Source organism: Thrips palmi, unplaced genomic scaffold (assembly GCF_012932325.1).
Source record: "Thrips palmi isolate BJ-2018 unplaced genomic scaffold, TpBJ-2018v1 HiC_scaffold_10, whole genome shotgun sequence".
Classification (NCBI taxonomy): Eukaryota; Metazoa; Arthropoda; class Insecta; order Thysanoptera; family Thripidae; genus Thrips; species Thrips palmi.
In genome coordinates, this window is record NW_023144621.1 from 4,887,827 (window position 1) to 4,911,440 (window position 23,614).

Below are 23,614 nucleotides of genomic sequence, written 5' to 3' on the forward strand. Positions count from 1 at the left end.
GCGGGAGCGCCGTGCCGGGTAGGCAGGCCCGCACCACGCGGCTGTCCGGCGTCCGCGTTGTTGCCTACCCTGGAGTTCGCAGGCGCGCTGCCGCGCTGCCGGGTAGTCGCCTCATCGCTCTGTCTCTGTCTCTGTCGCACTCACCCCACTCTGGCGACGAGGCGCTGCCAAAGACCGTCGCCTCTCTCTCTCTCTCTCTCTCTCTCTCTCTCTCTCTCTCTCTCTCTCTCTCTCTCTCTCTCTCTCTCTCTCTCTCTCTCTCTCGGTCCGGGGGAATTCATTGCCGGACATTGCTGAGACTGGCATGGCCACGGAGGGAAAAGGAACACACAGTCGAAGCGAACTGTACGCCCCTCTCGTGTGTGTGTGTGTAGGTGTGTGTGTGTGTGTGTGAGGGGGGAGGGCGAGCGTGTGTGTGCGTGTGCGTGTTAGTGACATTCGCCCACTTCCCGCTCCTCCCCCGGAGCGCAATCAGAATAAATGTTTCCTACTGGCGAAAAAGGGCCAGCTTAGGCAGCAGGCCGAGGGCCGACCGGAGGGCCGACCGGAGGGCCGACCGGAGGGCCGACCGGAGGGCCGACCGGAGGGCCGACCGGAGGGCCGACCGGAGGGCCGCCGGGGGCCGCGAAGGGAGAGGGCACACCGGACCTTTCGGGCATCTTCCACACTTCGGCCCTCTTCCCGCCGCGTGTGTCCAGTTTTGTTATACTCCGGTAGGCCTTTTGGCACATTGCTTACTCCGGTCACACTTTTGTCACTTCTTCCCGTCCCCTTTGGCACTCTTAACCTCAAACTTTCGGCCCGGGGGTTCGGTCATACTTCCCACCCTACCTTTCCCGGTCTATTTTCCGGTCATACTTGCGCTCATACTCACGGTCAGACTTGCCTCTTGACTTCCCGGGGGGCACTTGGAGAGCGTGGCCGTAACCCCGGAAACTCTCAGTTGGGGTGGCGAGGATCACCCTTTGCCCCAAACCAGTGCCGGGGCTGCTAGTTCTGCGGTGGCGCTGTTTGGGGGTTCTTGGGCTACGAGCCGCGTTGCGGGAAGGGCAACGGTGGGCTTCAGCCGCGGGGTTCCTACGGGAGGCCACGTGGACCGCTACGAGGGCGGACCAACCCGGCCCAGCTTCGGCGTGGCGAGGACCGACCGTCGCCTACGCAACCAGGGGCGGGCGATGACCCTTTCCGTTCTGTACGGCGTGTTTCCCCGGTGGTTCGTTTAATGCTGAGGGCCGTTTTGGGTTTCCCCGGCCCCCGGACGACAAGGGCTGGGCGATGTACATCGACAGGCAGCGGTCCTGGTTCCTGCACGGCGACGGCCACGTCCAGCGCTGCGAGGGCGGCATCCAGACCGGCGCCACCGTCGGCGTGCTGCTGGACCTGGACCGCCACCAGCTCAGCTTCTACGTCAACGAGGAGCCCCAGGGCCCCATCGCCTTCCACGACCTGTACGGCGTGTTCTACCCCGCCGTGAGCGTGAACCGCGGCGTGTCCGTGACGCTGCACACGGCCCTGGACCCCCCCACTGACGGTGACGACACCTGAGGCATGCCGGGGCTGGGCGGGGGCCTCGCCGACCTCCTCGCCCGCCCCCAGCCTCGCCCTCAACACGCCCAGGGCGGTGACGGTGGCCCCGGCCCCCGCCCCGCCAGCAACGCGCTCCGCCCGCCGGCCTGCACGTCAGCCGCCGGCCCTGCCTGCACCGCCCCCGGCCTCGGCCTCGGCCTCGGCCTAGGCGGGCGTGCGGATGCCGGCGCGCTCCCGGGGGAACACCCTCCGCAAACACATATCTCGACTCGGGTCTCCGCCCCCGACGCGCCCCCGGCCTAGGCAAACGCCACCCCAGGCGGGCCCCAGCCCCCATGCCATGAGACCCACACCGTGGGACCGTGGGACCCGTGGCATGGGGTACTCGTGGTGGGGCCCATGCCAACCTACACGTTGCTCCGAGTGCTCTCGTGTCAGTCAAAATGACATTGTTTTTGTTCGGTTGGAATCTTGACTGACAGCAGCCACTTTGACTTGCAAGTTTTCCGAGTCCATGGGGAAGCCGCTGAGGCGAACGAAGATTGGTCTCGCTTTGCTGCGGACCCGGGTCCACGTCCTGAAACGAAATGTGTAACAGGATATTAATTTGAACTAGTCATCCAATGTGACCACTGTACGTATTTTAATGAAATTAAAACTATTGTAAGTGTCCGTTGACAGATATTCCGTTACTGTTCAGTTTTAGTGGCTGAATTTCTTAGAGACCAGAATATGACTGATTGTATATATCTAGTGATGATAATGTGGCACTGTACTTGTTTTTATTTGATACTGTTTGTATGTTTACTTAGTTTGTTATGAGTATTCCCTACTGTTATAGAATCTGGAAATCGATTTGTGTGTAACACGCTGTAGCGTTACTCTTTCAAAGGGAACATTTTAAACGGAGTCCAAAGACTGTTCTGCCACAATAAGTTCCGAGTCAAGCCAGAAAATCTGTGTAAAAGTAATCAGGAGCTGCTCAGGGTTTCTACTTATCTGGGAACATATTAGATGCAAAATAAATGGTCCTGATTTTGAGTCATTGAAATCATCTTTGCCGAGCCTAGCCTATATTAAATTCCAAAACTGTATTAACTGTGAACATGTGTTATGATGTTTGTCATTGCTTTTTTATTGTTATTATTTATAGCTTATTCAAGCGTTTTGTCAGCACCTATGGAAAAGGCTCCTCAAAATAGATTAATTGCATGACGTTTTAAGCCATTCAGTATTCAGTATCGGTATCAATGTAGTAGGATGATTATCTTGGAGACTCCACTGGCAACAGTTTTTTAAGTAGTACTTGTTCAGCTGTTATATGTATTTCAACTGCTATTGCATCTAATTGTATCCTCTCCATTGGTTTGCATCTCTCTAAAAGTGTTTCGATGGCACATAGCATGCGCTTCCATGGCTATCTGTGTGGTGCTAATGCACAGTGAGCATTCATATCCTGTACAGTATTAATGTTGGTCCTAACTTTGTACATTTACCTACCGAATGTTCATTTACATCTACTATTTAATTAACGATAATAATAAAAATATAAGTATGTATTATTAATTTATTCTGAACCTACCAATGTAAATTGTTATATAATTGTAAATAGATACACTATGTGTATTGTTAATATTTGCTTTTGATTACAGTGTGTATCTACTTTCTTTGAAAATAAAATGAACCAGTACAAACCAAGCATTTTTCTTTACCCCAAATCTCACATTCTCATATGTGCAATGAGTTAAAATTCGTTACAGACGTTACCTTTCAGAATACAAAAGATTTTTAAAAAGCACACCCGTTTACATTTTTCTTCCTTACTCTAGTTGTCTGATCAGCGGCCGTGTTTGAAAATGCCGCTCTCCTGTAGCCGCTAGTGCTGCCCTCTGGCGGTCTGCGAGCCATATACGTGGTGGTGTTTACAGTACGCAGAGCAACAAAAGAACAAATATTTTATTCTTTGGACAATGCTGTCGGATATTTGCAGTGTCAGTATGCAATTTTTAATTCAGGAACTTTTATTTCCGATCGGAGAGAGTTTTCATCAACTTCTGTGAACGGATCTGCTTTCCTTCTTGAACTTTGAGCGGTGTTCTGCAAGCACAGTCATTCTGGGTTGTTCCATGTGATTTCCTGCTTTACCACCTTCATGCAACTTTCACTCATATTATCGGCCACAGTTTTTGGTTTGTATAGTTATGTTTTGTGCTTTGTCAGACAATTATTGTGATTCTGCTCATGGAACTAACATATCGGTACAGGTTATATCCCGGTCTGGGACCGTTGGCACTTGGTTCATATTTCCATTATCATTTTGTTCTCTGCTCCATACTAGGTAGCATTTTGCTCTTTTGAAACTGCTGTTTAACATTTCAATGTCGTCACATATTTGTTGATGCTATTGCATGTTCAATGCAAAGTTTACAGAGTGAATGCATATCTGTCTCGAACTGTTATGTTCAAGGACACATGAGTAAAGGCGGCTGAACGCTAGACGTTTCTTCATATCAATTTATTCTTTAACTAGTGTTCTCATTTATCTTACTTGCCTATAATAACTTAACATTGATTTTTACAGATGAACCCTCTGATGGTGTCAACCTTGTGAACAAGTCTAATCACGATGACGAATGTAGACGATGAAACATCCAGAATCCACAAAAACCCAGACATGGTTTTAGTACTTGACTCTAAGTCAGAAAGTTTTCTTTGTAAGTTCCTTGTTTTAGAATTTGTTTTTCAGTTTCCTTCAGGTAGTGATAAAACAATATGATATTTTCTACAGCGGATCAGACTCCAACACCCATAAGATTAATTCAAAAATGTGAAGAAATTGGCCTTTTCAAAGATTTCCAAAATGTCAACCCGTTTGAGGAGACTTTTCGCAAAGCAGCAGAAGATATACGGTCTGGCACAACACCAGTGGAAGTACGTTTTTGATCCCTATTTCTTTCTTACTAACCAACTTTCATATGCTCTTTCACTCCTTCAAATTTCTTTTTTTTAATTTCAGATGTCAAGTTTGTCACTTCCAAATAATGCAGATGATTCTTTGCACACTCCGCATGTTATATTCCCACTTCCAAATGGATTGAATAGAAGAAAAGCTCTTTCTCCCAGAGATGATCTTTCTATTTCTGGTACAGATTAATTGTAGTAAATTTGTAGTATCTTTTACCTCAGCTTCATATTTTCATGACAATTTGTGGCGTTTTCAGATCCACTTTGTTTATCATTGGACAATGACGAGGCAGACAAAATGGTTGTTCAACAAGAGGCTGACACGTCTGAGGAGGCACAGATGTAAGTTCATAACTGTAAACTCACTGAGGCAACAACTCGACTTTTTCATAATTCCAGGATACTTTTTCACTCTGTATGTTGCCATTTCAGGTCTAATTTAAATGTAACTGGTCCCTGTGGAGATGAAGAATCGTCATTTGGAGGATCTATCCAGTTTCTTTTGCGAATGCCAAATGGCAAAATGTTACAACTTTCTTCACATCCTGTTGAACAGATGGATAACATCCCCCAAACTAGCTCCAAAGAAAAAGACATTCCATTAATTAAGGTGTGCGGTGGACTGGGTTATTGCTATCACTATTGTGTAGCATGCTCATTTTCTGGATCAAAGTTATTTGTTTGAATGCATCTCTAAATGCTTGTTTATTTTTCACAGGTTGATTCCTCTTTCCTCAAGGCTGTAGAAGCAGGTGCAAAGGAAGATGGTCCTAATCTAAGCTCTGCTGTGAATTTAAGCTCTGCTGTGAATGTTTTGGATAGCAGTGCTATTGGAGCTGCTCAGTATGGAACCTCTGTTCAAAATGCACCAAACAAGGTTTCAAGTATCAGCTCAAACCAACCTAAACAGAACTCCATAAGAATTCCCGAAGCGCAAGAAACTGATCAAATTTCTAAAATGTCCCTTGCTAAACAGGTAAATCTCTCTTAAATCTTTTGAAGTATTTAAAGTATGAGTTGACTTGTTAGGTTTGTGAGTAACCTGCTAATTTTCTTTGCTGCCTCTAGAAATTAAAACAAGCATTAATGAAAAACACCTGTCCAGCTACATCAAGTGTAACATCAAGTCTAGCATCAAGCACTGTTCCTCCCCCTCTTGTTATGCTGCCAGAATATGAGACTCAGGTAATAAAGACCATTCATTTTAATCAACATTTTGCATTTGTTTAGTGAACCAAATAATAAGAGACCAATTTTAATTGCATTTATTTAATTAATTTCTTTTAGACAGTACAAAGTAGAAGACCATCCAGCCCATCAGATGATGGGACCAGTCAAGATAATGTAAGTCATGATGCAAATTCGATGGATGAAAAGCGAAGGAGAAACAGGTAATTATTCCCTTCAGATTGTGATGTTGAAATAGGCGCAAGCAGGCTGAATCAATCCATTCTCCATTTCCTTGTTTTCTCTCTTCAGGGCAGCAGCAATGCGGTGCAGAGAGAAGCGGAAAACCTGGGTAAAAGAACTGGAACGAAGAGCAAATGATATGATGAGAACAAATGGACAGTTACAGCACGAAGTTTCAATGCTTCGAGATGAAGTTGCTCAACTCAAAACTTTACTTCTTGCTCATCGAGATTGCCCTGTTACTCAAGCTCTTGTTGAAGGAAAAGCTACTCTTCCCTTAAATATACCAGGTGAGTGTGAAAGGTGTATAACTCCTGTCTCCTGTGGCCTCTGAGGTGGTGTGTTCAGCGGGACTCTGTTCTTATGGCTCATGGACATCTATAGCCTTTCCTGGTAGAATTGTTAAATGACAAACTCGTTAAATATTTGTTAATGCCGTAGGTACCTACTTGGCTACATCCATTTCAGAGGCGTCATCACAAAACTCCAACCAATCCCCAAGCAAGGAGCAAAAATATTCACCTTCTACTGTGGTCTTCCAGTCATCTGGCATTGGCAATGCAGTCAAACCACGAATTCTACTCAGTGATCCCCCTGTTAAGCGGAAACGACTAAACTCTTCCACATCTGTTAGTTCTCCAACTGCTGTTTCTGTTGTCACTTCTCCTCCTGCAGTATCCACAGTTCATACTGTGGTCCTTCCCTCAAAGGGCTCAAATATTCTGAATCCAGGTTATGTAAACTTACTACCAAGTGTGGTTGTTGCTAATCCTACAAATTCATCTGGTAGCACTTTAGGACAGCAGGTCATTTATCCACAACTTCTTACATTACCTACAATTGCTCCAAAGCCTACTCTTAATGTTGTGACATCACAGCAACCCTATATTTTACCAAAGGGGAGGACAACAAACCTTAAAACCAAAACTGCCCCTAACTTACTGGGTAAACCTCCTGTCCTAAGACAAGCAAAATCGGAGAAAAAGTTTCGCTCAACTCACTTCTTATCTACAAATGTAATAAAAATTAACCCAAATGTAGTTGATCGTGACACAAATGATAGTGATATAGAGATCCTTGATGTTAAATAGGTCCTGGATCGTAGCTCAATTCATTCAAAAGGCTGACATTTATAGAGAGCGCTTCTGTAGGGTAATTTTGTGCCAATAGTTATCTTCTTCCTGGTTTGTCTTTAGAAATACTAGAGCATTTGCGAGCAATGTTTCAAATGTAATAAATATCCATAGGATGACTGTTTTGTCAGCTGTAAAAAGAAAACGATAGAAAATATCCACAATTCAGAAGAAGCATGTGATTGTATCTTTGAATTTTGTGATTGTGGGCCTTACTTTTATTGTGAGTGTGGGCTTCACTGATAATTGTAAGAGTTGCCTCGTCAACAACTTTCCAAACAAAACAGAAAACTTACAATCCTTTTAGTTTCAAGAGGTGATGAATAGTTTTTTATTCTTTATTCCATGGCTAGTGATTTTGTGGTTTAGATGTGTATTTACTTAGCTGTATCCGCTCGTGTCGCGACGGGCAATGAACATATCTTTCTTGTGTTTTCTAAATTTTCATTTTAATTCAAATTTTTTATTTAGATATGTATGTTATTACTGTTATAGTATCCAATGCATAGGATCAAATATTAACTGTATGATTTACCTTCAAAATATAGAACAGACTCTTAAAGCTTTAAGAATCCATGGAACTATTTTACTATATTTTGATTTTTTTATTTAGTTTTAACAGATGATGCTTAGACCTGTGTTGTCTTGTGATAGGGACTGTGCAGCCTTGCAGGATAGTTCAGAAGTGTTTTTCTTCCTTTCATTGCATGGAAGAATCATGATAAAGTATATTTTGTGGGTGAAGGAAAATTATTTCATCTTTGGCATAACGCTGAAGAACAAGTAGTTATGATGTGACACAAACCTTTGCTGGTAGTTTGGGTTCCATTCAAGTCATGTCATAGGACAAGTAGTGTTTATTTCTTTCTAAAAGAATTTATATCAGTGATAAAAAGGTATTTGTTTTCTCAAAATTTGTTAGCTTCTTTTTCTATTTAGCATATCCGTGATTGGAAGATCCTTTATTTTTTGACCACTAACTTTTGGTTTAATGTTTATTCCTGTCTTAGTTTGATTTGTTGTTACAAAATGATTACCTTTATATCTCGCTTCTCTGGGTTTTCCTGGACGTATTTATTGTTAACTGTTACTTGTCAGATAATAAAAAGATTTTATTTGGAAGTGTCTGTAACTCTCTGTTCCTCCTTGCACTTTTGCTGAATGATCGGCGGGGGGTTTCTGAAACATCCAGGCGGTCTCTCCATTCCCCATTCAAAAACTGGCGGTTCTCGAGCTAAATGGGAATTCCATTGGAGCTTTCCACTGCGACCGACAGGTGGCGCTCGACGCTACTGCTGCGGACCGGACGCCATATTGGAAAATAAAAAAGTGCGCATCTCGAAGGCCTACGTTATGTCCTGTCTGCGTTTGCAAAAGTTGTTTTCTTCGCATCTTTTATGTTTTTCCATTTGTAAACATGTTGTGTGCGGTGTTTCTGTGCGCTAGTCAGTCGAGATACTAAGAGTCGTGCTGACATGTCCATTCCAACAGGTGGCATAGAAATATTCTTCGGGGAAAGGGAAACTTTTCCCTAAGAGGACCTTTTGACAACTAGCCTTCACATGGCCCGTGCTACTTTTCTGAGAGTTGTGACCCACTTAAATGTTTTGCTCTCGGCAAGTTTCTCCATGTGAGCAATGTCCTAGCCCATGTGCTGATGTTATGTTATAAAGGCGAAGGTGCCATACGTCAGTTTTGCCTGTTGGGTGATGCCAGACTGTGGATCAGAAGGAGAACATGTCCAGTAAGAAACCAGCATACATCAACAAAGCTCCTCCAGCCCATGCCGAAGCAGTGGGCCCTCCTGCGGCTGCTCCTCCAAGATACCAGCCACCACCTCAAGTCAACCAAGCCCTTCCAGGACCTGTTGCAGGGCCTGTCCCTGCAGGGCCTGGCCCCATCCCAGGGAGTGGGCAGAGCGTTCAGGGCCCGGGCATTCTCAAGCACTACCACGCTCAGGCAGCTCCACCTGCACAACCTTCTCCACTTCCCCAGCCGCCCCCTCCCATCTCCAAAGATGCTGTCAAGCCTAGCCCCCTTGAAGGGAATGGAAAGCAGCCACTCATGAGAGCTCCGTCATATCCGCATCCACCTCAGTACCCTGCACCTCCTGCCGTGTCAGGACGGCGACCAAATCCGATTGTGGGTCTGCCTGGACCACAACGACCAAATGACGAAGAACTTCTGCGACTTGGCCCTGTTGAGATGCTTAAATTTGTCCGCAAATCGGAGAGTGAGGCTGCAAGAGCAGCTGCGGAACAGGGCCAAGCTGCACGGGTTGCTGCAGAACAAGGCCAGGCTGCGAGAGAAGCTGGGCGACACATGCAAGGTAAGTCCCTATTGTATCGACTAAACTACCGCGTCGGTTTTCTCTGTCATTTATACATTTCTGTCTCCAGGCTTGGCATCAGAAGTTAGATCCCTGAAGGAAGCTAATCAACGATTGAGTGATGACAACCAGGAACTGCGTGACTTGTGTTGCTTCCTAGATGATGATCGTCAGAAAGGAAGAAAGCTTGCCAGAGAATGGCAACGCTTTGGCCGCTACACTGCTAGTGTTATGAGGCAAGAAGTTTCTGCCTACCAAAACAAGCTTCGGGAGCTGGACACAAAACAACATGAACTGATAAAAGACAATTTAGAGTTGAAGGTGAGTGGATTAATATTCTTCTCCATGTTGCTGACAACATGAATTTTTAATTTTATTTCTCTAATTTTATAAATCTGCTTTGATATCTAGGAACTTTGTTTATACCTTGATGAAGAGCGTAATCAGCACCAAGTGTGCCCTCATTGTGGAACTGGTTTGAGGCCGTCTCAAGCATTACGTGATGATGGCGATGGAAGCAGCTCAAGTACTAATGCAGATGAGCCCGCTATTCCATCTCAATTTGTTGCCCCAAATACAAACCAGCCGTTTGGCTCTGCTCCGGGAAGTGCACCTGTCATTGGGGTCCCTTTCAATGGTCCTGCCACTCCCACTCCTAGTAACATGAGTGTAAGAAGAACCGAAAGCAGAGAGAGACTTCTTGAGGAGAGTATACAGCGTCAAAGAACTGTATTCAATGGTATGTTGTTTCAATGAGCGTCCAATGTTTAACATGATTTGGGCCTTTTGGATTATGTTGTGCTTATTTTGCAATTATTTTTCAACAGATCAAATGATGCAATATGTCCGAAGCCTTGAACAAAGAGTGAAAACACTGGAAGAGGAGAAGAGGATTCTTTGCCAGACATTGTGTAGTGCTGGCATCAGTCCAGATCAAGAGCGCCCATCAGGATGGGATTTAGTTGACCCAGTATGATCATTTTTCTACTGATTTCAGAAATTCCTGTGACGGAGATGAGGTACAGTTACCAATCTTCTGCAGATTTTCTCATATGTTCTATCTTATTCTAGAGTTCACGCCCTGAAGCTGTGGTGCAAGCTCTTCAAGTGTTAGAAGTTCGGGAGCAAGTTGAACGGATTGTCCCACCTGGTACGCCCACTTTAAGCAGCTCTGTATCATCGGTCTCCAATGGAGTTGAAGGACCAGTTCTGGATATGGATGATGGAGAAAAGGCTCTTGTGAGAGAAATGTGTAATGTAAGTCATTGATAAGAAAATAACTCATGGAATCATTAATATTGTTGCATTTTTTATGGTTTCTTTCAATATTTTCAGGTTGTCTGGAGAAAATTGGAAGAAGGACCGCCTGTAAGGAGATAATAGAAATGTAGCAGGGCCTGAAGAAATGAAACTTCTGCACTTTTAATCTGAAGTGTATTGAAACAGAAGCAGATATTTGTGAATGTGCTTTCTATCAATAATGTAAAAGAACTGGAAAAGACAACTGCAGTTTTAACTTGTACAAAATTGGAGATTTTATCTGATTATTCGTAGCTACTTGTACTATTCTTTGTGAACAAATTAGTTAGAACAAGATATGTTAATTTCTTGTTGTGCATTACACTTTTACCTGTGCAGGTTGTTATTTTAGTTTTTATACCATGTGTAGAAGTCCTCCTGTGATGATGTTTGCATTGAAACATTTCCAACTCTATTTAAGATCAATATTTTTAAAGCTGAAATGTGTGGTTGTATTTATGTGGTCTTTGGTCCATTGCATTTTTTAATTTTTTACTATTGAGTCCTATCCTGTAACAATTCCAACTTGATGCTTGAAGCATTTTGTTGCAGTGATCTTTCAGGTATGGAGCTGTAGAGCTTCGTTATTTTTGTCTAATTTTTCTATGTGTTGTGGCAATTTTCTGAAACTCTTCTGAGCTGCATGACTGAGATCTCACTATTTTATTTACTTTTGTGTATTCTTGCCAATTATAGTATAGAAAAGATATTTTCATAAATTCTTTATACATGTTTTTCTACTCTGTTCCTCTCTTTAACACATGACTGTTTTGTACATAACTTGTTATGTGGATGGTGTAAAGTTTCTGTTAATTATTTGTCCGAAGCTAGCCCACCAATTTTTTTCTAGCAGTTCATATACTTGTACTATGTACTGTCTACATAGTACAATTGTTATATTTTGTACTAGGCTGTACAAAGCCGTATGTTTTTCTTCAGATGTATTTATTTTTTCTTGTATTGATGTTTTGTACAAATAATATTTATTACTTAACTTGCCATTGTAATGACCCCTGTAAAAAAAATGTTACTTTTATGCTGACACCCTAACTATTGTTCTAGAATGCCCCCTTTTGTTACCTGTGTCAAAAATTACACTGTTAGAGCCATGTTGAATATGGCTTGGTGGTATTTCGGATTGTGATACATGTGTGCCAATATTGCAGTATTGCTAATTTATCTGTCCCTAATGCTTTCCATCTGATGTTCTCTTTTCTTTTTTTCTATTTTTAATGGTTTTTGCTTTTAAACATGAAGATTCCATGTTAACCTCTCCCACTGAGTTTAGTGAAAATTGTGTTATGTATGTATCAATTTAGAAGTAAAAGTAAGTGTGATCAGTACAAATGCAAGACAATCCTCACCGAAATATAAGCTGATGTGGGTCAGAACATACACTCATTATCATCACTGCATGTGGTAACTTATCCAAAATACATATTCTATTTCTCATTTTATTTTTTCTGAAATAAAACTGTTATTATCATTCTTGTTCTTCCTCAATGCACTTTGCGAACGAATGTTAATGTACCCATGCCACCAAAATCTCGCAGACATGCTTAGTACTTTGTATCAACTCCCCCATGCCCACCTTTCTGGCGCATGCTCAAAGCATTCCAGTTTTTAGCCAGAAAAATACCGTTTAGGGCCAAAATGGTGTTCGAAATAGCGTCAAGAGCCTTGAGAGAGTGCCTCGAAAGAACATCCTCTCATTTTTGTCATTTAAAATTTTTGGCCAAAAACGGTAAAACACCATGATGTTTTAGCGTTTTTTTGTTTTTTTTTGCCGAAAATGCCCGACTACCTCAGATTTGTCTGAAATTCATATGAAACGTTGCAATGGGTCTGAAAAACATACTATGCCCAGTGCTTAGTGGTCTTTGACACATTCTATTTGGGGTGAAAATTACTTTCCCCCCAAGATGTCAGTTGAGTTCTGGTGCGGTGGAGTTGTCTGTGGATGATGGTTTGCCTACCTTTCCCGCTCTTACTCAAATAATTCAAGTTTTTCACCAGAAAAATACAGTTTAGGGCCCCCTTTCGGCTCCTGACAAATTCATCCCAACTTGAAAGAGCTGTGGGACCTGCGGAAACAAGGCCATTCATTTCGGTCCAAGAATTAACGTATTTGCCGTAGGCAGTCCCCGACGTTGGAAGTGTAACTGTTTCCTTCAGGGCTTTCTGTGTTAGCCTTCAGTTCAGGCACAAGGATACAAAATAGTATCACAAATAGTTAATGTAGAGTAATGTAAGGTTTATTAGTGAACTCCAAACCATCAGTCAAATAGATATAATTGAACAGGATATATATTTGATTCTTGAATGCTTAAAAGGGATACTAAACAAATAAAATATTTCCAATGATACAAAACTTAATCTAGTGAACATACATTATGAACGACAAAGAAAAGTAACCACTCCCTCACCTACATGATTAATAAAAACAAAAACCGGTGGAACTGGGCCGCCCAGCAAATGCCAGATGACCTAGTTAAAAAACTGGAATGGTATAAGGCATGAATGTATAATGTGAACCACAAAATAAACATGTGTAAAAACAAAACCTACATTGCATTTTTATTTTTTTTGGATTTTCTTTATTTTATTATTTTTTTTTCGTACGTATGAGGAGTCATACGCGTGTTTAGTATTTAGGTGTCACTTCCACTCAGAACAAGAGACAGAATTGAATCGAAAATCGGAGTTAGGTTAACTAGTTTGAGGCACTCTGATGATTTGCTTAAATATAGTAAATACAACCAGACAAAAAATTTTGTGCAAATTTTGAAGAATGAATTGATGAAAATTGGAGTGCCCCAAACTGCCACTTAATTAACAGACCTCTGATTCTTTATCAAATGCCCCTCTCTCACTAGAACCAACGTGGGGAAATCGAGCATAGTAACTCTAGAGAATGATAACTTGACTTGAACAAACTTCAAAATGTCTTAAAATGGTGACTTAAAGAATCAGAGAAAGTCAGAAACATGATAACACCTAAGAACCTGACAGCTGTTCGGCCCTGAAAAGATTTCACCGGTGGTAAAGAGAAGACATAGTTAAATTTATTACTACAGATCAAAACAACCCTATCACACGCTTGCCATCAGACCAGATACATAAATACAAGTGCAATACCTAAGTCATTTCTAAAGCTGATAAATATTGAAGCAAATATCTCCAAACAGCTACATCAAAACATAAGGTTATTCAGCTACAACAAAGTGTGAGCCACAGCATATAATTAAGACAGCAGGGGTGAGGAGAAAATAGAGTATAATAACCCCATAAAAAAGATCCTACAATGTCTTCAAGAGTTGAAGTATGTTAAAAGAAAGTAAAACATTAGCAACACAGATTAAAATTTCTCATAACATATACAATGGGGAAATAGTGCTAAATTGGTCTGAGGCAAGTCATAGTGGATAATAATTACTCAATGGTGTAGAGCATGTAGAGGTTGCCTGGATCTGCCTTGCGGGGGACAAGAGAGTTGCCAGGGGCTAGGGGAGCGAATCCCAGGAACATGAAGGTCCGCACAAGAAGAGCTGCAACAAGTGAATACTTGTGTCAATAAAATACAGGCATTGCCTAATGGGATCAGGTAGTAATCTTAAGTCACTTAAGAAAGATAATAATGAAAAATTAACTTATAGCTCACCTCTATCTGTTCGATCTTTCTTGAAGCACAGAATGATGTGACTGCACTTGAGCACTTCTTCCGCATATTCTAACAGGGAGACAAAGCCCTCCTTGGATCCTTCCGGAAGTATGCATGACGGCAACTGGATGTACAGCCGTCCCTGCCACAACACGGTTTCCCATAGCACCTGGCTGCTCTCAGTCAACTGGAGTACGAATGTTAGACGCAAAGACTCCAGCGACCTCGCTGCTTTTAATAGTTCATTCTCCTGTAAACAAAGAGAAATTCAAATTAATAAAGATAAATAAGAAAGTAGAATGATGCCTAGGAGTAAAAACGGAATAAGGACCTTCTTATGGTCATCTTCCCCACAAGCAAGACAAAGATCACTAATGTCAGTTTCACATTTCCCGAATAGAGACAAATATTTTAGGCAAGTTAAAGGTGTGCTTGAAAGAGCCATGAACTTGTGACTTCAGTTGTTGGGTGAAGACTAAACACACCATCAGGCCCCACAACAGGCTCCCCCTGCCCCTCCTCCACTTGGGAGCACCAAGAATAAAAGTTGGCAATAGTCCCCCATTGGACAGCTCTCTCGAACCCAACTTTGACCAGAACACAGAATCAGTAAAAACAATTACCTGCACAACATTGCAGTTACGCAGTGCGCTCACAGAGAGCTCCTTAGATTTCCCCACGCCGCTGCCCTCTGTGCTGAGTGACGGCGACACAATTGTGAAGGCGGTGTGGGGGCCATCAGGACCAAGACTGAGGCCCTGCGCCCAACGTTATACAGTACTGAGGCACAGCCTCAACTTCGGAAGAGCTGAAACAAAACAAACACAAGCAATCAGAGTACGCCAAGGAATGAAACATTTCTTCCCTCCCTACATCACAATAGTCAGGAGGGAGGAAGCAGGATAGTTTGGCAGAGTTCTGTCACCTTTGCTGGCACCGATATCATTATTTGCTACGCAGTGGGCATTAGTTCAGCCCGTCTATTTTTAGTTTTAAGTACACTGCACTGTACAGGGGGGGGGGCACCACAACAAGAGAGCAAAAAAACTAGAGCAGAAATTTATTGGCAAGCTCATTTATCGATGCAGAACTCATCAATGACATAACATTAGAAAGTAAAGTGAGATAGGTAAAATGCAAGGACACTGGTGCTTATTGGCAATGTGCCAAGTCTAAGAAAAGATTGCATCTGCTTCTAAAGCAAGTCAACAAGAGGCTGTAGCAACTAAAAATAGGAGCTCAGTACAAGGTAGGAAGTAAACAAGAATCAGGAAAACTTTGAACATGGGAGAGACCTATTGTTGCAAGACCGACAAACTAAACACGATGACAGACATACTACAATTTTGAGCAGTTCAGCAATTTGTTACAAATTAAAATTGTGGCAGTCAGAAATGGCAACAATAATTAAAATACTTTGAAACACTCAAATTTTGCATCTTGCATAGCAGTTTAATAGCTTATGCAGCACCATATGAGGGCCGAGTCAAATGAAGTGTAATCTAAGCAACAGCAGCAAACAAGTGCAGATAAGATAAAACACCAGCAAAGTATGCAAATGTGGCAATGATTTCAGCAAAAGTACCCATCAGTTGTGTCTAGGAATCATAGGGATATGACTTAGCCTGACAACAATTACATAAGAGCCACCTCAGAACAAAATACTATTTTAATATCCAATAAAATTGAATGTGATTTTTCCGATTGTTGTTGAGCCCATGTATTATTTCATTTCAACAACATCTTCATTAAGGGATTTATTGGCATGCGAGCACGCTAGCACAAAAATAACCTCTCAAATTCAAAGAGCCCCAGATAATGAAGCACCAAGTGGCACTGTGACGGTGTACACAGCCAAAAGAGCCCAAACAAAGGACGCCCAAAGGGAGGCCCAGTATTTAAGCCCAAGACACGGCATTGGCGGTGGCTGGCACAGCTCCAAGAGAACTAGACAGGCAAATTTCGCAGCAGGAGTCCGAGAGTGGACGACCGGGGCAAAAATGGCAACAAATTAAAAGGGTGACAAGGTACCCGAATCCAGCAGTCTCCATCACGGCCCCAATAACACGTAGGCGAGAGGGCTTTTTCGGGGGGCCGAGTTACGCACGTTTCCGTCAGAACCGATAATCACAAAACATTTCAACGAAAGTGCATGACGGCACAGGGACCTAGGCCGGGGGGACGTTTAGATTTATTGCGTCACTAAGCAAATGAAAAAAAAATGACTGCCAAAGATAGATCAGATGAGACAACGAGACAGGCCGTAGGAAAGAAATACCAAGTACGGACCGGTCATTAGAAAGCTAAACGGAAATCTGACAAGGCCAGGTAATCGAAAGGCGATTGCGAAATAGATAGGAATGAGGAAGAACGCGAATTTTGCTAAAAGTAGACGACGGACGTGATGTTGGAGCAATCCAACATGGCGGACATCTGCAAAACCAGAGCAGCCCACCATGACGAAAAAACTCACCAGTAGTTGGAACTTAAGGCAGGCATGGCTTCTAACAAGTCTTCCTTACTGCTTTCGGGGTTACTTAAGGCCAAAAGGGCACTAATACTCATAATTCTCAAGTGATTGAAACGCTTCTGAACTCTTTCCGCTACGAGCACAAACCATCAGTGACCTATTCCTTCTCTTGTTTGATCACATATACAGAGACGGGGGCACTGGTGCCACCACCAGAAAGACAAACGCTCTGACAACAGGGCTCTAGCAGGGGATTCTACAGGGTAAATCAAAAATTTTCCAGTGCTCTAATGAAAATTATAAGCCGTTTTCAGGGTTTACAGACAAAGCGAACCAACCAACGATACTTTCAAGTGCAAATGATTCGTGCGGTAAGGTTGGCTGTGGTTTCCTCGGTCGTCGCGTGGTGACGTCAGAGTGAGAGAGCGGAGGTGGGGGTGAGTGGGAGAAAGGTGGGGGTGCGAGTGAGTGCGAACGCGAACGGCGCAACGCACAGCACCGACACCGCGTTCTGTTCTGCGTCCGGATCGCTCCCCTTTCTGTCCCTTTTCTCTTTTCCGACCCCCCCGGACAGACCGAAACCGAAAACAAGGGAGACGATTTCTGTCTGCGATTCGCGACTGCCCTGCCCCCCTCTGCCCCCCACCCCCCACCCCCGCGGCGGCGCAACGCTCGCAACGCATGTTGACGTGTCGGTGGTCACTCCCTCTCTCTTTCTCCTGCGCTTTTGCGCATTACTGACTCCACCTCTCTATCTCTCTCTCTCTCTATCGATCAATGGGCAACGACAAAGTTGCGGGACAAAATGCTAATCGTGTAACCAGGCGCATGGAGAGAGGGGGGGGGCTCGCGCTCCGTATGAGCGGCTCGTGAGTTCAATTGAAAAGCCCCAGGCTGGTAAAAATAGCGCGCGCCATGCGCCATGGAGGGCGGTGCCGCGGCGGTGCCGCGGTGCACGCAGCGGGGGTGCCAGGGCAGCCAGGGCAGGCGCTGCGGTCCTAACAACACGACGGCCACGTAAGGCAGACGATTTAGGCGCGGCCCCGAAGGCCCCGACGCAGCAGACTGATTCGTTTCGGTCGCTCTGCCTCTCTCGCACCGCCGGGGCGTCCGCTAGAAGCGCGAGAGAGACAGCCGCCTCGGAACCAGTCTGCAGATAGGCTACTCTTGGGCAGATAAACAGAGGAATCTCGTGCGCCGCGCCGCCGCGCTTGTAACACGTGCCGAGGGTGGCGGCGCGGCACTTCGCCAGCGAAGCCAGCGTCGCTCTGTCTCTCTCGCGCACCCCGGCGGAGCGCCCCGCCCGGCCCCGCCCCGCGAGTGCGAGGGAGACAGAGCGACGCGGCGGCTGTGGCGCGGGCGAAAACGTGACGGGCGTGTGACGTCACGCAGCGCATCTCGATCGGCGAATTGACGCGTTGCCGTGTCGATGTTTGCGAAATGGAACCTGTTTGGTCCAGCTTTCTCTCTCTCTCGCACTCACGCCGGGGCTAGGGAAGGCCGCGTAGGGCAGGCCAGTGCAGGCCCAGGGGGCGAGAGAGACAGAGCGACGGACTGAATGGCTTTGACGCTGTGACGCCGCGCGGAAGTGGTGGCTCCTATGCATCAACAAGTGCATCCGCGGCCAGCTAGCCAGCTTGGGTCTTCTTGGGTTACGGGCTGGACACCGCGGACGCCGCGCCGTGGTGCCGTGCGTCAGGGCCAGGCCGGCCAGGGCGGCCAGGGCCCACAGTGGGCCAGAGGACTGGCACCACCGGCCAAAACTCTAGACGCGTTAGCTCCAGAGTAGCTAAGCAGGACTCGAACCGAACGTGTGACCCCACCAATGGATTCCTCCTTCGGAGAGCAATTCATTGGTGGGGTCACACGTTCGGTTCTAGTCCCATTTAGCGACTTTGGAGCTCAAAACGCGTCCGGGATTTTGACCGCCTCCGCCGGTCTTCTGGCCCACTGTGGGGCGGCCAGGGCGCCCAACGCGGGACGCCGGCTCGGCATGGACACTGGACAGCGCGACCCTCAAGGCTGCGGCGCTTCGTCGCTCTGTCTCTCTCGCACCCCTGCGGGACACACCCACGAGAGCGACAGAGTCAGAGCGACTTTTCGGAATCAGTCCGCAGAGGTGTCCGCTTTCCGAGGCAAGCCGAGCAAGGCTAGGCTAGCTAGCTTGGACTGGAGACAGGGGCGGATCCAGAAAGAGGACGGCGGGTTTAGTTACTCGATTTGAACTCAAACGTCAAATTTGTGCGTGTCACTGAGAATGATTTACTTTGGCGATTTCCACCTAATCACAGCAAGGCAGCGAGGTTTCCACGTAATTAGTGAACGCTTATCGAGCCCTGGGCTGGCTGCTCGGTCTGGCCGGCTGGCTGCCAGGCTGGCTGCATGGGGCCATGAATGGAACCTTCCTCGTGCAATGTCGCATTGTCTGCGCCATTCGCCTGCTTGTTCTTATCTAAAGCAATCGACAAGCAGGATCGCGCCCCACCGACCGAGCTGTCTCCCTCGCACCCTCCCTGAACGCCCCCGCGAGTGCGAGAGAGACAGAGAGCTTTGTTCGGAGTGAGCCTGCTGTGGGCTCCCAGCCGCACCACCGCACCTCGCAGCAGCGACCGTCATGTTTTCGTGCCTCCCTTCCACGCCTCCCGCCTCTCGCCAGACAACCTTGGCTGCGTGGCTGTGCCTTGGCGGTGCATTGGCGCGAAGCGCGCGAAGGGACAGGCCGCGTTTTGGAACCGCGACCACCGCCTTGCTCCCGAAGCCCGGCCTCCAGGTGGCCGGGAGACCTGTTTTGGCAGACATGCCTCTAAAACACTTTGGCTCACTGTTAAAAATAAAAATCTACGGAATTACCGGAGAACTCTTTGAGAGAAAATATTGCCTCGGATCTTCGGAAAGGGAAATTCCATCCACCATTTTGTTATGAAGTGGCACCGAAGTGCAGTGATGTACTTGGTGAGGTCATCAAACTCGGTGCAACTCAATAACGCGGTCTAGCTGAGGCCGAGGCCCCGTATCCTGTTGCATGGCGGGCCGAGCATGGCAACGGCCGGAGTTTGCCGCCGTCCGTTCGACCACTTCTAGGCATTAGTTGTCCACTGTGAGTCATCTAGGACATTCCCCCACACCTCACGTGTCCAGATCTCCGCGTCGATTTTCTCAGTTCCATTTCTCAATATTCTGATGATACGGTGGAAAAATTGTGCCGATGCAGCCAGCAGGCCGCTTCGGCCGTCACAGACTTGTGATTCTATCGTGGAATTTTCCGAAACTCTTCATCGTGCACCATGGACCTCGCGTCCGCGTCAGCAGTTACAACAAACGAAGGTTTCAATCATCCACGATAGCGGAGGAAAATCGGGGAAATCTGCGCAATCCAGCAGAAAACTGGAGACATTTTTTGAGCAGTGATACACAGTGTCGGCCTGATTGTGCGCTTGCACTCATCTGGTGCTAAACGGCGAAGCCAGGTGGCACCCGGAAGGGTGGATACACTGATTCGAGCCTGCGTCAGGGGCGCCGCGCCACGCCGCGCCCGAATGGCAAAAAAGGAAAGATAAGAAGAGGCTTTTGCGAGAATGCAGCGAGACTTGCCGCGGGGACGATTAGACTTTAGGAGGGGCTTTAATTGGTCCAACGGCTTGCTCGAGTTTTCGGCGTCTTTGTTTGTAGTGTGCCGTCGACAGCGAGCGCGTGAAAAAAAACCGGCAAAAACGCGCAATTTAGCAAGATTACCAGAGAAAAGTTTACAAAATTTTTTGGCGTGTGTCTGTGTGGGCTATGTGTGAAACAACAGTGTGACCCCTTGGGTACACATTGGAAGGTCAAACCACTGAGGGCGACCGCCCCGCCAAAGTGGTTCTAAATGGTTGGCTGCCCTGACTCCCTGACGGCAGTCTGGCGGCACGGCGGCGGCGTCCTCCCTCTGTTTTGCCCGGTCGCTGGGTTTATCTCGACCTCAGCCGAATTACGACTCAGACTTGCAGGCCGCGACTTTGCTGCAGGGTCCTCCCTTTCCACTCCGCGCTCCGCTTACACCACTGCAGCGAAACAGAGGGCTCGCCAGCACGTTCCTACACTAGACCTGACGCGCTCGGTCAGACTCGGTCAGGCCACAGACACTTCCAGCCTTGTTGACAAACATTCTCCGCCTTTTTAACGGCCGAGCCGCGGATTCCTGGGCGAAGCTATTCTGGTGTGGCGGTGCTGAAGCTGAAGTCCCTAAATGAGACTGTCCGCAGGAGGGCCCTATCTTATCGCAACGGGAAACGTCTTTATTTCGTCGAAAAAAAGCGCCTCGGTCTCTAGCCGCGTGGCAAAACTGCAGGCAGGGTTGCCACACTAGTAGGTGAAAGTTTCACACGCCAAAAGGGTTGCCAACCCTAGTCTGCCTATACCAGGCAACACCTGGGCTTCGCTCTCGAGAAGTTGCCTGTAGGCAACCCTTGGGAATTTTGGACTTCTAGGCAACCCTGCCCGTGGTGTCAAATGCGCCCCGCCTCCTCGTTCCACCGGTTCCACGTCGCAAAGTGTGTTCTTGTGGCAAACTCCGGGCGGATGGCGATCGGGCGACGTCCGGCGTTCGTCCGGCGCGTTCGGCCTCCGTGTTTGTTTGCGCAGTGTGCCTATATGCCAGGGGCGGCCGGCTCGGCGGGAAGGAGGGGGGCGTTGTTTATATGCCCCGCTGCGCCGCGCCATCGCCCTCCGCCTGTGTCATCCGCTATCGTGCTTCATACTTCGGGGCTGCGTCTGGAAAATCCCTGCCTTTCTCGCAGTCGCGTCGCGTCTCTCTTATCGCCGTGGGAGGCGTCCGAGACGTTCGGGCGCCTCCCCACCCCAAGACAAAAGCGTCCTGGATCGCTTGGCGAGTTTGCAAGACGAAGCGTCGCGCTCTCTCACTCTCACTGCGATCCGAAGGCTTCGTTTCGTGCTGCCTGTCTCTGTCTCTCGTCTGTGAGCGAGAGACAGGTGCGTCCGTGACACTTGAATGAACGGTACCCGAATTCCGCTCGGCGGGGTTTTCTGGAGTCACAGACCACAGAGCCGTCCGCGTCCGATAGTGATAACTGCGAGCAATGACACGACAGCGCGACCCGCGCGACAGCGGCGTGGCATCCAATGCCATTTCTGCCGGGATGCGACCCCTGCCAGGGCCTGCCAGCCTGCCAGGGCCCCTCGACCCCGGCCCGAAAGCCCCACAGGGCGTAAGCCGGCACGCCCCGCCCCGCCCCGCCCGCCCCGCCCGCCCCGCCCCGCCCCCCGCCCCGCCCCGCCCCGCCCCCCCCGCCAGGGACCCCAATTCAAGCCAGAGGCCCATAGCGTTCTGCGTTATCAGGTCGCACCACTTTTCGACACGTTTCGAGACGTTCGCTCGGCGGATTTATAAGGTGTCTCGTCAGCCAGCCAGCGAGAACAAAGAAATCCAACAGCATACGGCGTGAAACTCGGTGTGGAAACAGAATCCCCCTCATACTTATCTGTCGAAAAAGAAACAAGTCGAACCCCTCTGCAATTTTTGAAGACTGGCTCCGGACAGGCGGGCTCTCGAAATAACTAAAGTCTCTGACTTCGGGACGCTCTCCATTTTTATGGCATTAAATTTTCTGTAACGCGCCGTTTATTCAGAAGAAATAAAACAAGACCGCTGTAAAATCCAGTAGGCTCTTTCCTGCGCGAGGGTGGGGCTTTTCCACTAAGAGCAGGTCGGACCGTGAGCACCGGGTGTCCTGTTCGCCATCCTCGACGCGAGCAGGTGCACAGTGCAGGTACATACCGCGAGGCGCGCGTGCCTGCACCGTAATATTCGAACGGCAGCGAAGCGGGGACCTTTGGACTGGGGGGCGAAAAAAAACCTAATCGCCAGAACGCGTCGCGCCATCCGGCCACGGAAGCAATACTGTCATCCGGCACCACGTTCGTGTTGTTGTTGTTGCTGCTGTTGTTGTTGTCGTCTTCTGCAGACACGTCCCGCCTGCGGTGTAGGCAACCCATCTGACGCTGAGGCCGGTTGGGCGGCCGCTGCGGGCTCAGCAGCCTGCTGCAGTCTGCAAGGGGGGGGGGGCGGATAGGGAGAAAGAGAGACGGAAAGAGAGAGGATGAGGACGGTCGCCAGTGTAGGGGCGCAAGTGGGCAAAAATTCCTACACAAGTAGGCAAAAGGGCGCGGGTGGACTTTCGAGGCGGAGTTCAAAGCTCGAAGACAAGACCCGCGTGTATGTTGAGGGGGTGGGGGTATTCTCTAGGAGGTGCTGTTGGGCAATGCCACGGCAATGCCCATGCATCCGTCGTCCTGTCCGTCGCCGTTGTCTCGGCGTGTCGGCCATGGGCGGCCATGGGTCCGGGGCGTGGTTGTCGTGGCTGTGCTGGGATCCACCGTGGAAACCGGGGGAAACTATCCCCCATTCTATGCGCGCCTGTCTATCCAGCGTGCCTCTCTCACACCGCCACGGGACGGCCCACGAGTGCGAGAGAGACAGAGCGACGAAAGCGCTGTTGGAAATGATACGCTGATCCCCTGTAAAAGCAGTCATCCGGTGACTTGGGCGGCATTGAACTTTACCGGTCTGGGCAGAGCAAGTCCAACAAGGGAATGTCAACACTTCGACACTCGGGCGGCTAAATACTAGCCCGGCCGCGACGGCGGCGACCCACAGTGGGCCAGAAGACCGGTGGAGGCGGCCAAAACTCTAGACCCGTTTTCAGCTCCAGAGTCGCTAAATGGGATTCGAACCGAACGTGTGACCCCACCAATGGATTGGTCTCCGAACGAGGAACCCATTGGTGGGGTCACACGTTCGGTTCGAGTCCTGCTAAGCGACTCTGGAG

General features: G+C 47.4%; 4 protein-coding genes across 5 annotated transcripts in view; 3 read left to right on the forward strand and 1 right to left on the reverse strand.

The window, feature by feature from the left end:
- The window catches only part of LOC117654479 (E3 ubiquitin-protein ligase TRIM9), a 72,216-nt gene extending 70,578 nt beyond the window's left edge, over positions 1 to 1,638 (forward strand). The window contains exon 11 of the mRNA XM_034401141.1: positions 1,231 to 1,638. Within this exon, the coding sequence (XP_034257032.1) occupies positions 1,231 to 1,545 (315 nt within the window). The 3' untranslated portion in view covers positions 1,546 to 1,638. The remainder of the gene's footprint in view (positions 1 to 1,230) is intronic.
- Positions 1,639 to 3,413: 1,775 nt separating this feature from the next.
- Positions 3,414 to 8,156, forward strand: LOC117639045 (cyclic AMP-dependent transcription factor ATF-2). 2 transcript variants are annotated; one of them, XM_034374402.1, is made up of 11 exons: positions 3,414 to 3,518; positions 4,109 to 4,241; positions 4,316 to 4,458; positions 4,544 to 4,670; positions 4,749 to 4,833; positions 4,924 to 5,101; positions 5,210 to 5,467; positions 5,560 to 5,676; positions 5,779 to 5,882; positions 5,971 to 6,191; positions 6,343 to 8,156. In XM_034374402.1, exons 2-11 carry the CDS (start codon positions 4,154 to 4,156, stop codon positions 6,990 to 6,992), a joined length of 1,971 nt encoding a protein of 656 aa, XP_034230293.1. In that variant the 5' UTR covers positions 3,414 to 3,518; positions 4,109 to 4,153; the 3' UTR covers positions 6,993 to 8,156. The 2 variants fall into 2 exon arrangements, with proteins under 2 accessions (XP_034230293.1, XP_034230292.1); XM_034374401.1 differs by having other exon boundaries at positions 3,429 to 3,716.
- A 186-nt stretch (positions 8,157 to 8,342) lies between these two features.
- Positions 8,343 to 13,309, forward strand: LOC117639046 (coiled-coil domain-containing protein 85C). The gene is made up of 6 exons (XM_034374403.1): positions 8,343 to 9,363; positions 9,434 to 9,684; positions 9,775 to 10,102; positions 10,191 to 10,333; positions 10,435 to 10,620; positions 10,699 to 13,309. Exons 1-6 carry the CDS (start codon positions 8,772 to 8,774, stop codon positions 10,741 to 10,743), a joined length of 1,545 nt encoding a protein of 514 aa, XP_034230294.1. The 5' UTR covers positions 8,343 to 8,771; the 3' UTR covers positions 10,744 to 13,309.
- Positions 12,952 to 16,985, reverse strand: LOC117639048 (ornithine decarboxylase antizyme 1). Its single transcript, XM_034374404.1, is given in 5 exon segments — positions 12,952 to 14,210; positions 14,324 to 14,573; positions 14,947 to 15,103; positions 15,105 to 15,131; positions 16,797 to 16,985. Coding segments are annotated over 5 exon segments (642 nt in total). The 5' UTR covers positions 16,889 to 16,985; the 3' UTR covers positions 12,952 to 14,094.
- Between the last annotated feature and the right edge of the window lie 6,629 nt (positions 16,986 to 23,614).

Bases quoted from the DNA above. Each gene is read 5' to 3' on its own strand.
- LOC117639045 (XM_034374402.1), top strand. From the start codon at position 4,154: ATGACGAATGTAGACGATGAAACATCCAGAATCCACAAAAACCCAGAC. The intron at 4,834-4,923 runs GTAAGTTCATAA...TTGCCATTTCAG, and splicing joins ACGTCTGAGGAGGCACAGAT to GTCTAATTTAAATGTAACTG. The intron at 6,192-6,342 runs GTGAGTGTGAAA...TTAATGCCGTAG, and splicing joins TCTTCCCTTAAATATACCAG to GTACCTACTTGGCTACATCC.
- LOC117639046 (XM_034374403.1), top strand. From the start codon at position 8,772: ATGTCCAGTAAGAAACCAGCATACATCAACAAAGCTCCTCCAGCCCAT. The intron at 9,685-9,774 runs GTGAGTGGATTA...TTTGATATCTAG, and splicing joins AAGACAATTTAGAGTTGAAG to GAACTTTGTTTATACCTTGA. The intron at 10,334-10,434 runs GTATGATCATTT...ATCTTATTCTAG, and splicing joins GATGGGATTTAGTTGACCCA to AGTTCACGCCCTGAAGCTGT.